Source organism: Echinops telfairi, unplaced genomic scaffold (assembly GCF_000313985.2).
Source record: "Echinops telfairi isolate 266 unplaced genomic scaffold, ASM31398v2 ScPeMD7_18;HRSCAF=68, whole genome shotgun sequence".
NCBI lineage: Eukaryota > Metazoa > Chordata > Mammalia > Afrosoricida > Tenrecidae > Echinops > Echinops telfairi.
The window spans coordinates 28,926,440-28,939,513 of NW_022103915.1; the positions used below are offsets into that span (position 1 = coordinate 28,926,440).

Below are 13,074 nucleotides of genomic sequence, written 5' to 3' on the forward strand. Positions count from 1 at the left end.
GGGGGTGTCTTGGAGTCAGCCTTTCAGAGATATGAGATTGGCGGGGAGATGGAAGCAGAAGCTCAGAGACAAGGTTAGACAGAGCGCTGTGCTTTCCCCTCCTCCGCTGTGAGAAAATTAATTTGTTTGCTAGTGTCACCACTTGTGGTCCTGCTAAAGCCGCCCTAGACATCTCTGCCAGGTGTGTAGGTAGCTACCTTCTCCGAGAGCCAGACACCCTCGTTTCCTGGGGACTAAGGGTTGTGCTAAGAACAGGATAGTACTGGACAAACCAGTGGGCTGTCCTACCGGCCCTGTTTTCATCTGGAACCAGCTCTCCCGCTTCCATATGCAGCTAACCATGTCCTCTAATATTAACATTGATAATTAATATTTATGGGACATTTCCTCTAGGCCAGGCACTAGGCTAAGTGCTTTATCTCTAGGCAATCGCTGATTTTGCTGGTATAGCCTCATTTCAGGCACATGGACATGGAGCTAATAGGTGAGCCAATGAGGCCAAAGCCATAGTATTTGGGAGTGTCAGAGTGAGGATTTGAACTTGGGACCATCCGATCCCAGGGCTGAGCCTACAGCAGTGCTGAGCGGGTGCATCTTGATATCTATTTCAGGGTGGGAATCCCCCCCCAACCCTCCTCATCCTCCTGCACCCCATACTCCATCCAATACCAATGCAGAGCCCAGACTTGATGCTGAAGGCCATTCAATTCAAGCCCAGCCCAGGCTCGCTCGCTCCAGATAATCAAATATTGGTGCTAAACAGCTGGAGGGAGGGCCCCCTTTTAATACCAGATTAAGTAAACTTTGTTTACGAGGGAAAAAAGTCAAGGAGTAGGTAAGTCTAGGCTTAGATTGATTTTGGTTTGAGTCCTAAGCTCTGACAGCTTTAAGTTGTGCGTTCCCAGCCTCCGCTGCCACATCTGTGTTGCTGGTAAGAATTCAGTGAGCTCATCATCCCCTTGCCACGGCGGTGATTCCGACTCGTGGCAAGCCTGAGTGTCAGGATAGAACTGTGCCCTATAAGCTGTTCAAGGACTCCTTTTTAGATGGCCAGGCCTTTCTTTCAAGCTGTCTTGGGGTGGACTTGAACCTCCAAACTCACTGCCACTGAATTGATGCCGGCTCATAGAGACCCGATATCACAGGACAGGGTAGAACTGCCCCTGTGGGTTTCCGAGACTGTAACTCTCTATGGGAGGAGAAAGCCTGCCTTTCTCTTGTGGGGATGGCTGGTGGTTTGGGAACTGCAGCCCCAAAGGTAACTGCTACAGCCACAGGCTAACTCTTACTGACCACTTACTGTGTGTCAGATGCGTTCTCTGCATGCTACCAAGACCTCTTCATCCTGGGGGCTACTGAGGATGTGAAGCGCAGAGTGAGACAACTTGCCCAACCAAGTGGGAGAAGCAGGAGTTGCCTCTGGCAGCCTGGTCCCCGAGTCCCCCCCTTCACAAAGTGCTGGCGTGCACCCGCAGGGCCCAACCTGGTGCCTCGTCAATGAAGTGCTTAGAAGCAAACAGTCCACCCACAGTGGCCACCTCTGTAACTCCAGTCCGGACCGCACGTCCGTCTGTGTCGACACCTCGTCAGGGAAGCACCACTACTCTCAGCCCCACCGTGGCCCCCCCACCCAGCCGCCCTCACCTGAGTTGGCAAGTGCCAGGGCCTTGAGGGTCACAAACTCCTCCTTCTCCACTTTGAGCTTCTTGTATCTTCGGACCAGCTGCAGGATGGCGCGGTAGAGCTCCAGCAGCCCCACCAGGCGCGAGTGCTCCTCGTCCATGATGTAATCCTCCGCGTAGACCAGCTTGTCCTCGTAGGGCAGCGAGCGGTACACGATGCCCAGGATGAGGATTTCCATCCAGGCACTCTGCAGCAGGCTCATCTGGTCCCCCAGTGTGAGGTTCGAGAAGCCTGCGGGGAGAGCAGGGCCAAGGGGTGGCGGTCATGTGGGCAGGCCGAGGGAGGCGGCAGGCAGCTCAGGAGTCTGCCGGGTACCCCAGCCCCCCTGCTCCTGCTGGTGAACTGAGCCCGACCTGGAATTCCCAGGCAAGGCTTTCCTAACGAGAATGCAGTCAATGTTTAAAGTTACCTTTATTGTCAAATGTCAGTGATGATGTTCTAATGAATTAAATGCTCGTGTCATTTAAGCAGGTACTGGATTCTGAATAGCATAAGATGGTGGTGTAGCGCCACCCCCCCCTTTCTGCTCAAACCAGTGTGACACCTGGACCTTAATACAGCACCTCCGTTGTGCTGAGACCCTGGTGGGATCCCCAGGTCCAGTCAGGTGTCCCGGGCCAAGGTAGAAGGATACAGCATCACTGAGCATATCCCGAAGCTGTTAAGAGGCTATGCCTTGGGCCTCCTCCCCAGGCAAGCAACAGGCTCACCCCACAATGAAAAAGGTTGGGGTAGGGATGACACCAGGTAGTCACAGGGCCCTGTGACTCTGGAGAGGACATGGGTTTGAGTCCCTACTCCCCGTTTCCCAGCTGCAGGCTGACTTTGTCTGTGAAATGGGTACAGCAGGAGCTCCCACACCAGAGAGTGGCTTGCAGTCAGAAAGACCAGCAAGGTTTGGTGAACATACGAAGCACCTACAGCGCTCTTTCTGTTGTTAATACCACAATGAGATCAGAGTCTTCATCTGTCAGACACGGAGCCCCGTGTTAGAACCGCATCAATTGTGTGTCGAACGTGAGCTAACTTGACAAACCAAACTCGCTGCCATTGAGTCAATGTTGCTAAGTTCTGCCGTATGGGACAGGGTAGAACTGCCCCATGAGTTTTCCGAAGTAGAAAGCCCATCTTTTCTCCCTGGGAGCCACTGGCCTTGCAGTTAGCAGCCCAACGCCCAGCAGCTCAGGGACACACCCCAACAACTGGACAGCACAGCCGATGGTGCTGGGATGTGGGGGAAGGCCCGCCGTCCATATAGGCCATACCGGGTTTCCAGAGTCAAGCTCCCCAAGTTGCACTTTTCTTCCATGGCTGGCTGGCTTCAGGCCTCAGCCCGTCTGCCCCATGTGGGTGGATGGTGGGGAGTGGGGATGTAAAGAGCATGCTCAGCACAGCTCCCCAGCCCCCCAACACACAGACACATCTGAGTTGGTGTGGCATGAACCACTCCTTTGGCACCCCTGCCCTGGATGCCTGCAGGCCATCCCGCATCTCACCTCTCACCCTGCTATTCCCCGCTTCCACACAGCACATGGCTGGTCTACATAGGGGCATCCCTGAGGTCCAAACCCTCTTCCCTCCGCCGGCCACCCTCCTAGTCTGACCTTGTGGCTCCCCGGCCCACGATGTCCCACCCGGAACTTGGCAACCAGCTGGCAGGAGTCGCTGGAGAGATGGCATCAGCTGGGGAGGAGGGTCTGAGGAGCTGGATGGAGGTTCTCGTCTTGATTTCACACGTGGGAGAGAGCGTGTGTGTGGCTGGCCGTGGTGGGGGAGCCGGGAGGTAATAATAGATAGAAACGGACATCCAATTTCTGTTATCAGGCCTCTGAGGGAGAGAGAGGCCTGGGGCGACATTAATTAACAGATACCAATCAGCCAACGCTGTGTGTGTGTGTGTGTGTGTGTGTGTGTCTGTGTGGGAGAGAGAGAGAGAGAAGAGAGACGTACACAGATTGGGAGGAAAAACACAGGAGGTGGGCAGGGGGAAAACAAATACACAAGTGACTTGGAAAGTAGTTAAGGGGAAGGGAAAGGAAGAGCCAGCCTTCAGAAGACAGAGAAGAAAAGAGCCCAGGGAAGCACGTGGCCCCTTAGGTGAGGTTGTGGGAAAACTGTTCCTGGTGCATCTGGCCCTGCACTCACTTAGCAAATGTTCACTGAGCACCTGCTCCTCACCAGGCTCTGTGCTGGGCGCTGGGATGGACAGGGCCCTGCCTTCAGGAAGGTTAGACTCCTCATTCACTACCAATTACACCTGCACGAAGAGCTACGGCAGAGTATGGGTCACAGAACACACGGCAGGGCCTCTGGAGGAATTGTTACCTGGCAACTCCCTTCCCTATGCCCTGAGCCCTGGGGCAGGTGGATACCAGGTATTGGGCCTTGATCCCAGGGGCCAAGGAAACATGTTCACAAAACGCAGAATGAAGCAGATACCAAAGGCTCAAATAGAAAGTAAATGTTTAGAAAATGATGATGGCAACGTATGTACAATTATGCTTGACACAATTGACGTATGGAATGTTATAAGAGCTTAAGAGCCCCCAATAAAATGGTTAAAGCAATAACGTCAATAGGGGAGATTTTCAAAAGTACCCTTACTGGCTTTATTGCTATACTCTTATCAAAATTTGAGATATAATTCACATAACAAAATGTTGTAGTGTTCTTACAACTTGTAGGATGTTCATATTTTTTTAAAATAAAAATTTAATTAAAAAACAACAACAAATCTCAGCATGACCCTCTCAGGCCCTGGGCTCAAGGTCAGGTGTAGCTACAGCTCTGCCCTCTGAGAGGGGGAGTGATGGAGAACATGCCTGTCCCTGTCAGGTGTGCTGGGAGACCGCACTTGGCTTCGGATTTCTCTCTCCCACCTGACCATCTCCATTCAGCGGGAGCTAGAAATAGCTTTGAAAACCCAATGTCTGCCCCACTGCACTGTCTAGTGGCTACAGCCTGCTTCACTGTGTGCCAGAAAGGAGGAAGTGCTGGCATTTCCTACCACCTTACATGAAGAGTCCTGCTGACCCTGGGCAAGTGGACTGCTCTGGGCCTCGGGCTTCTCATCTGTCTTATGGGAGCAAGAATAGCACTTGCCTCCTGGGTTTGTTTGGATTACGCCTGTGGAGCGGATACCACTGATAACACAACACCGCTTCGCACAGGCTTAGTGCTACCGCCTGATGTCGTTACGGGGGTGGGAAACAGGCTTTAACAGTGTTGCAGTGTGAGTATATCCCCACTGGGGTTGGTGGGGATGGGCAGGACTAGGAGCCATGGTGGCACAGCGGTTATGAATTAAGACTGCTAACTAACTGCAAGGTCAGCAGTTCTAAACCACCAGCAGCTCTGCAGGAGAAAGATGGGGCTTTCTACTCCCGTGCAGTTTTGGAAACTCACAGGGGCAGCTCTAGCCTGTCCTGCATCCATTTGATGGCTGCCAGTTTGGTCCTTTTGGTTGTGGGGTGGGGAGGAGGTAGAGAAACACACAGGTGTGCTTACAAAGAAATTAAAGGCAGTTCCACCTTTCTGAGCAGACCTGTGCTCTGTGGGGTTTTCAAAGCCAGATGTTTAGAAGCAGGGTGCCAGGCCTGTCTCCTGAGATACCTCTGAGTGGATCTGAACCTCCAACCTCTGCAAGTGCCCAGGAGCTCCATGCACCTTTCTTCACTAGCAGTGCATGTTCTCTTACTTCTAACCATCACGGGCATGCAGCGCTCCCTGGCCTTCCGGCCAGCACTCTCCATTGTACATGGCTGGGCCTCTTTCCCTATCAGGTTCCTGGCATTTCTGGGACAGTGGGGCCCCTCTCAGAGGCTGGGAGGTGGCCCGTACCCCTGGGAGTGACAGGCTGCCGGAGCCTGGCTGTGTCCCAGTGCATGCCCCCCATGGCCTGCCTGGGCCCTGCTGCCCCAGGAAAACTGCCTTATCCGCACCAGCTGATCTCCCAAGCCCGCCCCTCCCCCCAGGACTTGGCAGCAGGAGCTCCTAGAATTTTTTTTTTAAAGGCATGTAATTTGTAGCAAGTGGAGTTCATAATCTGTTAATTTATTATCGTTTCTGTCGACCTGGAGGGCCATTAGCAGAGGTAATAAAGGGAGATGTAATTATAGGATCTGAGGCCACTCCAGACACAGCTGCTGTCACTCGGTACCCCATATTTCATCGGCCGCTGGCGGCCCCCTCTTCCCAGCATGAGCCACACAGTGGCTACCTGGGACCCTTGGCGAGGAGGCCTCTGGGGCCCCTGACAAGAGCCATGCCAATGTCACCCAGACCTGGCAGGCATGATGGAGACTCTCTGTTGGACTGCCTGTGGGCTGCCCGGGAGGACAGCGAGCTAATAACGTGAGAGGCCTGTAATTCATCACGTGACACCCGTCACCTTTTAACAGGCTCTGGGTGTGACCCTGCGTTCTTGGGGAACAAGGCTAAAGAGCGGGGCCTGTTCCTCTGGGTAATGCAACACTCCTCCCTTGGCAAACTCAACCTGGGGCAGGGCTGGCTGGAGCGGAAGAGCAGCTGCTTTCTGGGGGAATCACGTCAGGCCCACGTTCCTGTGGCCACGCTCTGTGAACTCAGGCTCAGAACTGTGGGCACCCAGGAGGGGACATGCATGTGTACTCACAGGGTGCACCCCGCATGCTGACTAAGCTGGTCCTCTCAGAGCTCATTCACAAGACCCTGCCAACTTCTGTGTAGCAGCACCGGGGTGCTGCCACCCACAACGTCCTAATTGTCCTTCACGAACTTGCTCACTGTCTCCCAGTCCAGACTCATGCTCTGCTCTTTCTTCCTGCAGCCCTCTGAGCACCATCCTGTGTCTTATCATGTGTGGGGACCGATGAAACCCACCAGCCATCTGTAAGTGTGTGTGTCTGTATGACGGCGGTGGCTTACGAGTCACTATGATGCCGGAAGTTATGCCACCCAGTGCATCAAATACTAGCAGGGTCACTAATGGTGGACAGATTCTAGCGGAGCATCCAGACTAAGAGAGACTAGCAAGAAAGACCTGGTGATCCTATTTCTGAAAATGAGCCAACGAGATCCCTATGGACCGTACTGGGAGACTGTCAGATAACCAGGATCGTGGCAGTGGGTGATGAGTTCTCTAAGTTGGAAGTCCCTAAAGACACACACTGGCCATAACCACGAAGCCTGAGCTTATGAAACCAACAGCCGAGAAGATGGTGGAGGCCCAGCAAGGTCTCATTCTGGTGAACACGGAAGTAGGTGTCAACTGGACACTAAACAGAGACCATCGAGGCTGGAAGCCTCGTGGTGCAGTGATGAAAACAGGCACCCCCCTTGCAGAGGGGTCTCGGGGAGGAGACGAGCCAGTCAGGTGCGATGTAACAACGATGAGAAATACAACCTTCCTCTAATTCCTAAATGTTTCCTCCCCGCTCCCACTACCATGACTCGAATTCGACCTTGCAAGTCTGGCTAGACCAGAGGAGGTACACTGGTACAGATAGGAACTGAAAATCCAGGGAACCTAGGGTGGATGAGCCCTGCAGACCAGTGGTGTGAATGGCGAAACAGGGAGGGTAAAGGGAGAGTGAGTAGAAAAGAGGGAACCGATTACAAGGAACTATATGTGACCTCCTCCCTGGGGGACAGACAACAGAAAAGTGGGTGAAGGGAGACGTGGGACAAGGCAAGATATGACAAAATACCAATTTATAAACTATCAAGGGCTTATGAGGGAGGGGGGAGCGGGGAGGGAGGGGAAAAATGAGGACCTAATGTCGGGGGTTTAAATGGGGTTTAAAATGTTTTGAGAATGATGTACAAATGCGCTTTACACAATTGATGTGTGTATGGATTGCGATAACAGTTGTATGAGCCCCTAATAAAATGTTTTCAAAGAAAAAAGAAAACCGGCACCACGCGTTCTTCGATGCACTGAGAAGTTGAGTTTTGATTTGCATTCAGCATCTTATTCCCAAACTGGACCCTTGGAGCAGACACTGTCTAAACTCTTCCTGGCAACCACCGCTCCTCACAAGGCACGCTCAGCAGGTGCGCGAAGACCCAGTATGGCAGGCCCCTTGTGAGCCAGCCCAGGTCCTCCTGGAAGTTCGGTCCCTTAGCAATCAGAAGAGGTCAGTCCTGTCTGTCCAGGAACCAGAGCTCACACGGGGCTGAGGCTACCTTTCCCTATGCCACCTGCCCAAAGGCCTTCCCCTGAGCTTTCCATCCAACCTGGGGCCTGATTCATTGATGAACAGCAGGCACTTGATGTATCACTGCCCTTCATATGAGGCTTACATGCAGTGGCAGGAGACACTACTAATTACTTTCACCTTAAACACTGACTTCCATATGCAGATTTATGCAAAACAGGCAAATTAGCACTTGAGACAGACAAAACCCCCATATTTAGTTTCATTCTTAAACAATAAGAACTCACCTTTGGACAAGGAGGAACGATGTTGTCCCCCCCTGCCCCCCACCCCCCACGAGGCTTTTCTTTGTGATGAGTGCCAACCCCACCATCCTGGAACCAGTCTGGGTACTGATCAAGCACTTCCTAGGTGCAGGGAGGGGTGCTAGACCCTCCCCCACAGTCCTGGGGACACACAGGGCTCCGTATTTATCCCCATCTTACAGACGAGGCCATAGAAGCTCAAAGAAGTGAAGTCATCAGGGCAGAAGTTAGTTAGACCCAAGCCCAGGCCTGCAGGTCCCCAAGCCCGTGCTCCGCAAGCTCCCTGCTGAGAATGTGCTTCTTGGATGATGGGGGGTGGGGTGGGGGGTGGGGTAGAGAAACGATGGGGAAAAGAGGCAGTGACCCAGAGGCCCACCAGCAGCCGCTCTTGAGCCATTGCTGGGTCCAGATCGGCTTCCCAGGCGGACAGGTAGGGGAGGGCTGGCTGTGCCTGATTTGGCCCTGGGTCACTGGAGCAATCCAGGCTGAGGTGTCTTAGCAGGGGCCTGACCCACAACTGTGCTGAAGCAGCACTGGGCAGATTCAGAAAGTACTGAGTGTGTAATCCTAGGAGACTGAGCTCCTTAGTGAGGGCACACTGCTGCTCAGGTCCAGGTGCCCGCCCCCAACCCAATCTGAATGCCCAGGGGCCACTATGGAGTCCCTGCCAGCTGAGTTTTGCCAGTCTCCTGTAAGCCCTGCCACCTGGTCTCTCTGAGCAGGCCCCTCTCCACAAAGGGACCCGCGTCCCGTGTGCCATACACACAGGAGGAATACTTCCCGACTTGCCCCATCAATCACAGGTCTCAGCTGGCACCCAGCTTACAGCACACCTTTGTTTCACGATCCCGCACCCCGTGCAGGCAGATTCCTCAGCAGATTCTGAATGGGACATGGATGTTTGGTTCCTGGTGGATGTCAATGTAGTGGAGTGTCCACATAACTTCTTGGGAAGAGGAAGAGATTGTCTGCTCCTGTAAAGGCTGACAACCCTGGAAAACCCACAGGGGCAGTTCTTCTCTGTCCTATAGGGTGGCATGCGTCAGGGTTGCATGCATCAGATTTGACTGGGGGCAGTAAGTTTTGATCGTCTATTCAATTGCAATAGCACCTTGAGACAGTTGCCATATTGCCATCAAGATGTGACACACAGACACACAGCAAGCGTCACTGGGCACATCTGAAGTGTGCGAGGAAATGACGCACAATGAACGAGGGCGCATCTTTCAGAGTTTGAGACATGCATGCCCATGCCGAGACGCGCACAAACGGATCGACAGGCAGGAAAACAAGCTGCCTCGTGTCACACAGCTAGTGAGAATCCGTGACCATGGCAGATGTTTCAGAGGGGAAGTGTGCTCGAGAGCAGGGAAGGAGTCGTGGCACAGTCAGAGCAGCTGGGTGCACGGACACAGCCTATGTGTAGCAAGGTCTCTGGTGTGCATCAGGTAGACTAAGAGGTGCCAGGGTCACTAAAAACAGAAATACACGTTGGCTCCCACCTCTCAATACGGAATCAGAAAGGCTGCAGTGAAGAGCCTGTTGCCTCTGTTCATCACAACTCTCTAAGGCAGGACAGACCTGCCCCCGGGGGTTCCCAAGTAGAGTAGCCGGTCATCTCAAACTGCTGACATTGTGGTTGGCAGCCTGCCACGGGGCCCACCACGGGGCCCACCACGTCCCTCATTGGGGTGGAGTTGCATTGTTCTGGGTTTGGGTTCTTGCCTCACACGTGTGCTACATACGCTCTGAAATGCTCTGAAAGTCCAAGAACCCCAAGCCAGCAACAGGCCTCCCTTAGGGACCAGGCAAATGGCAAGAGTGACCCCACAAGGGCTGTGAGCCCAGGCCAATGTGCCCCACGCAGGGCCTCACCCCGCCTGCAAATCACACCATTCTGGAGGCTATACCCATGTGACAGAGAGGCCGAGTGGTTCCTCCCTAGGACTGACTCCAAACGCCTTAGCTCCTCACTACCTGTCTCCTGGCAAAGGAAGAGACTCCATCGCCCTCTAGGTTGTAGGTAAGCAGACAATTAATAATAAACTCTACAAGAAGGTACTACCTTTTGGACTCTGTGAGTTCGAGGAACCTGCTCTTTGGGGGTTGCAAACCCAACGGTACAGAACAGAGTCCCTGACAGGGCACAGAGTTCGAGTCTGGCCATCTGCTTACAAGCCATTCAGTGCTCCTTGCTCTCACACAGCAGTGTGGCCACCAGCCGGAGAAGACTCAACACTGGTTATTTCAGGAAGGACGGCTGCACCTCATAGACATTTTCAGGCCTCCCAAACACCTGCCCCTCAAAGCCCACCGAGAGTGGAAAAGAGCCCCCCTGTACACCAGGCGAAGCTCCACGGTGGGCCCCAGGCTTCCACTCGCGAGACCCATGACCACCGGTCAGGTTACATGACTCACCTGGAATGTGCTTGGCCCAGCCAATGATGACCACGAGCTCCCTGTCTGCCAGGTCACAGAGGGTGGTCAGGGCCTTGATGTCCCCGTCAGGCATGCCAGGGGGAGGCATGGCATACAGCTTGTCCGGCTCGGCCACCAGCAGGTAGGAGACGATCTTGGTCACTGCCAAGAGAGCAGAGAGGGACAGGTGAGTGTCCAGGAATGGGGGCCAGGGCGTGTGTGGCCCAGGATGGGAGAAAGGCATGCACGTGGCCATCAGGTCCCCTTTCTGATACCATGGAGCTGCCAGCAGAGGTGACTCGGGCTGCTGAGCAGAGTGTGCCAGGCAACTGTGCAGGCATGTTCTGGGCAGTGGGGTCTCTGGCCTTCTTAGAAGCAAGTGTTTCGTCTGGGGCCACGTGGACCAGCTCTGAAGGAGGCGCCCCACCCTGAGGCCAGACAGTCATCTCCCCCAAGATCCAGCACCCAACACTGATGTCACCTCCCCCAAGATCTAGCACCAACACCCGGCACTGGGAAGGTGGCACTTCCCCAGGTGAGGCCAGGTTCCAGGAGCCAGCAGGTGCTGGCCAGTGATGGGCACTGCCCAGACACTCACATGGCTTTTTGGCGGGCGGAGAAATCTGTAAGCTCAGGTACGGGCTGCTCTCCGAGTCCAGCCGCCGTTTGTACTTCTGGCGGCCTCCACGTACTCGGTCGAGGCGCACACCTGGGGGGGGAGGGAGACAGGCTCAGAGGCGTGCAGCATCCTGCCGGGGTGATACCCATGTCTGAAGGCCAACGCTGGCCGAGTAGTTGAGGGCCATGCCCCGGAGGGTGTCATTAGTGGTTGTGGGGCCAGCAGCAGGCCAGGTGGCTGGAGGATTTTGAAAATAACTGTTTAACAGAGGCGGCCCATCACACCTGTCCCAGGCATGGCCCTGCCTCTCAGGATTCAGCATCCTTCTGAAATCCCTCCTTCAGTCAATTCGTGAGGCTGTTTCTAAAGGGGAGGCACAGCAGCACGGCCCCCCCACCCAGGTGTGTTGGGGAAGAAGTCACATTCCTATAGACCAGTGGTTCTCAATCTTCCTAATGCCGCAACCCTTTAATACAGTTCCTCATGTGGTGGTGACGCCTAACCATAAAATTATTTTCATTGCTACTTTATAACTGTAATTTTGTTACTGTTATGAATCATAATGTAAAATATCTGATATGCAGGATGTATTTTCATTGTTACAAATTGAACATAAAGCATAGTGATTAATCACAAAACAATATGTAATTATATATTGTGAAATTCGTTTGACACACACGGGGTCACGATCCACAGGTTAAGAACTGATGCTCTAGACCCAGGAAAGGACTTGCCGAGAAGGATTGGGATGCTCATCACAGAAACCCATGCCATTGCCAGGCATTCACAAGAGCCAAATCAAAAAACAAACCCATTGCCATCTAATGGATGCCGACTCCTAGAGATCCTATAGGACAGGGTAGAAATGAGGGCTTCCAAGACTGTAACTCTTTATGAGAATAGAAAGCCTCATCTTTCTCCAGAGGAGCAGCTGGGGGCTTTGAACTGCCGACCTTGCAGATAGCAGCCCAATGCGCCCAGGTGGCATACTGGTTCAGCACCGGGCTGCTAATCAGAGACAGGGGATTCCAACCCACCAGCCGCTCCACAAGAAGATGCAGCAGCCTGCCTCTGAAGGCTTTCTATGGGACTCTCTCCAAGTGACAGAGGAGCCCTGGGCCAGGGCCCCTTTGCACACCTGCATGGGCCCATGCCCCTGGGAAGCCAAGCTGCATGGTGCTCCTGTGATGTGCCCCATCAATGCTGACTTTGCATGGGACTCAGGGAAAAGGGGACTCCCTTGCCACCAGTGGGAGGAGCCTGCCCAGAGCCTGTCTGGAAATGACACATACGTCCATCTACAGCCAAAGTTGCCGTCGTGCTAATTCGAGGTGATCTAGCACGAGCAGAGCAGAATCGCCCCGTGGGATTTTCAGATCAGACCCTTTGGAAGCAGATCGCCACCCAGGCACCTCTGGGTGGGTTCAAACACCCAATCTCATGGTCTAAAACCCCAAAGCCAAACTCACTGGTGCGAGTCAATTCTGACTCAGTGACCTAAGGAACAGAGAGTGGCCCCTGTCCCTTTCTGAGCCGATAAATCTTTACGGGACTGCAGGGATGCACATGGCAGACAACTGGGGTGGAGGTGGGGAAAAACGATGAAAATAAGGAAGAAATGGGTAGCGGGGGCACGGGGCGCTAACCCACCCAAGGGGAGGGTATTGTTTATATCTCCACAGGAAAAGAGGGACCAGACTTCAACTCAGTGCTCCAAGGTGTGAATGCAACATGCCGGCGAGGAGTAGGGAACCAGTGGACAGAGGTCTGGGGGCCTGGCCCCAGTCCCAAATACTAAGTGGATGCCTGCCCCTCCCCCCAGAAGAATTTATTTCACAGGACGCACTGAATCCCCAGCTCCAGGAGAGGAACATATGTGATCAGAGCACACAGGAGCAGATGACGGGGGAGG

General features: G+C 53.8%; 1 protein-coding gene across 4 annotated transcripts in view; it reads right to left on the bottom strand.

Moving 5' to 3' along the window:
• Positions 1-13,074, bottom strand: part of ESRRB (estrogen related receptor beta) — a 184,709-nt gene that overhangs the window by 5,971 nt on the left and 165,664 nt on the right. For 3 of the 4 annotated variants that reach the window (XM_013003714.2, XM_045287942.1, XM_045287943.1), the window contains exons 4-6: positions 11,142-11,252; positions 10,544-10,705; positions 1,645-1,914 (exon numbers count right to left, since the gene is read on the bottom strand). In XM_013003714.2, the coding sequence (XP_012859168.1) occupies positions 1,645-1,914; positions 10,544-10,705; positions 11,142-11,252 (543 nt within the window). Of the gene's footprint in view, positions 1-1,300; positions 1,356-1,644; positions 1,915-10,543; positions 10,706-11,141; positions 11,253-13,074 lie in introns of those variants that run through there. The other variant, XM_045287944.1, reaches the window with a different exon arrangement.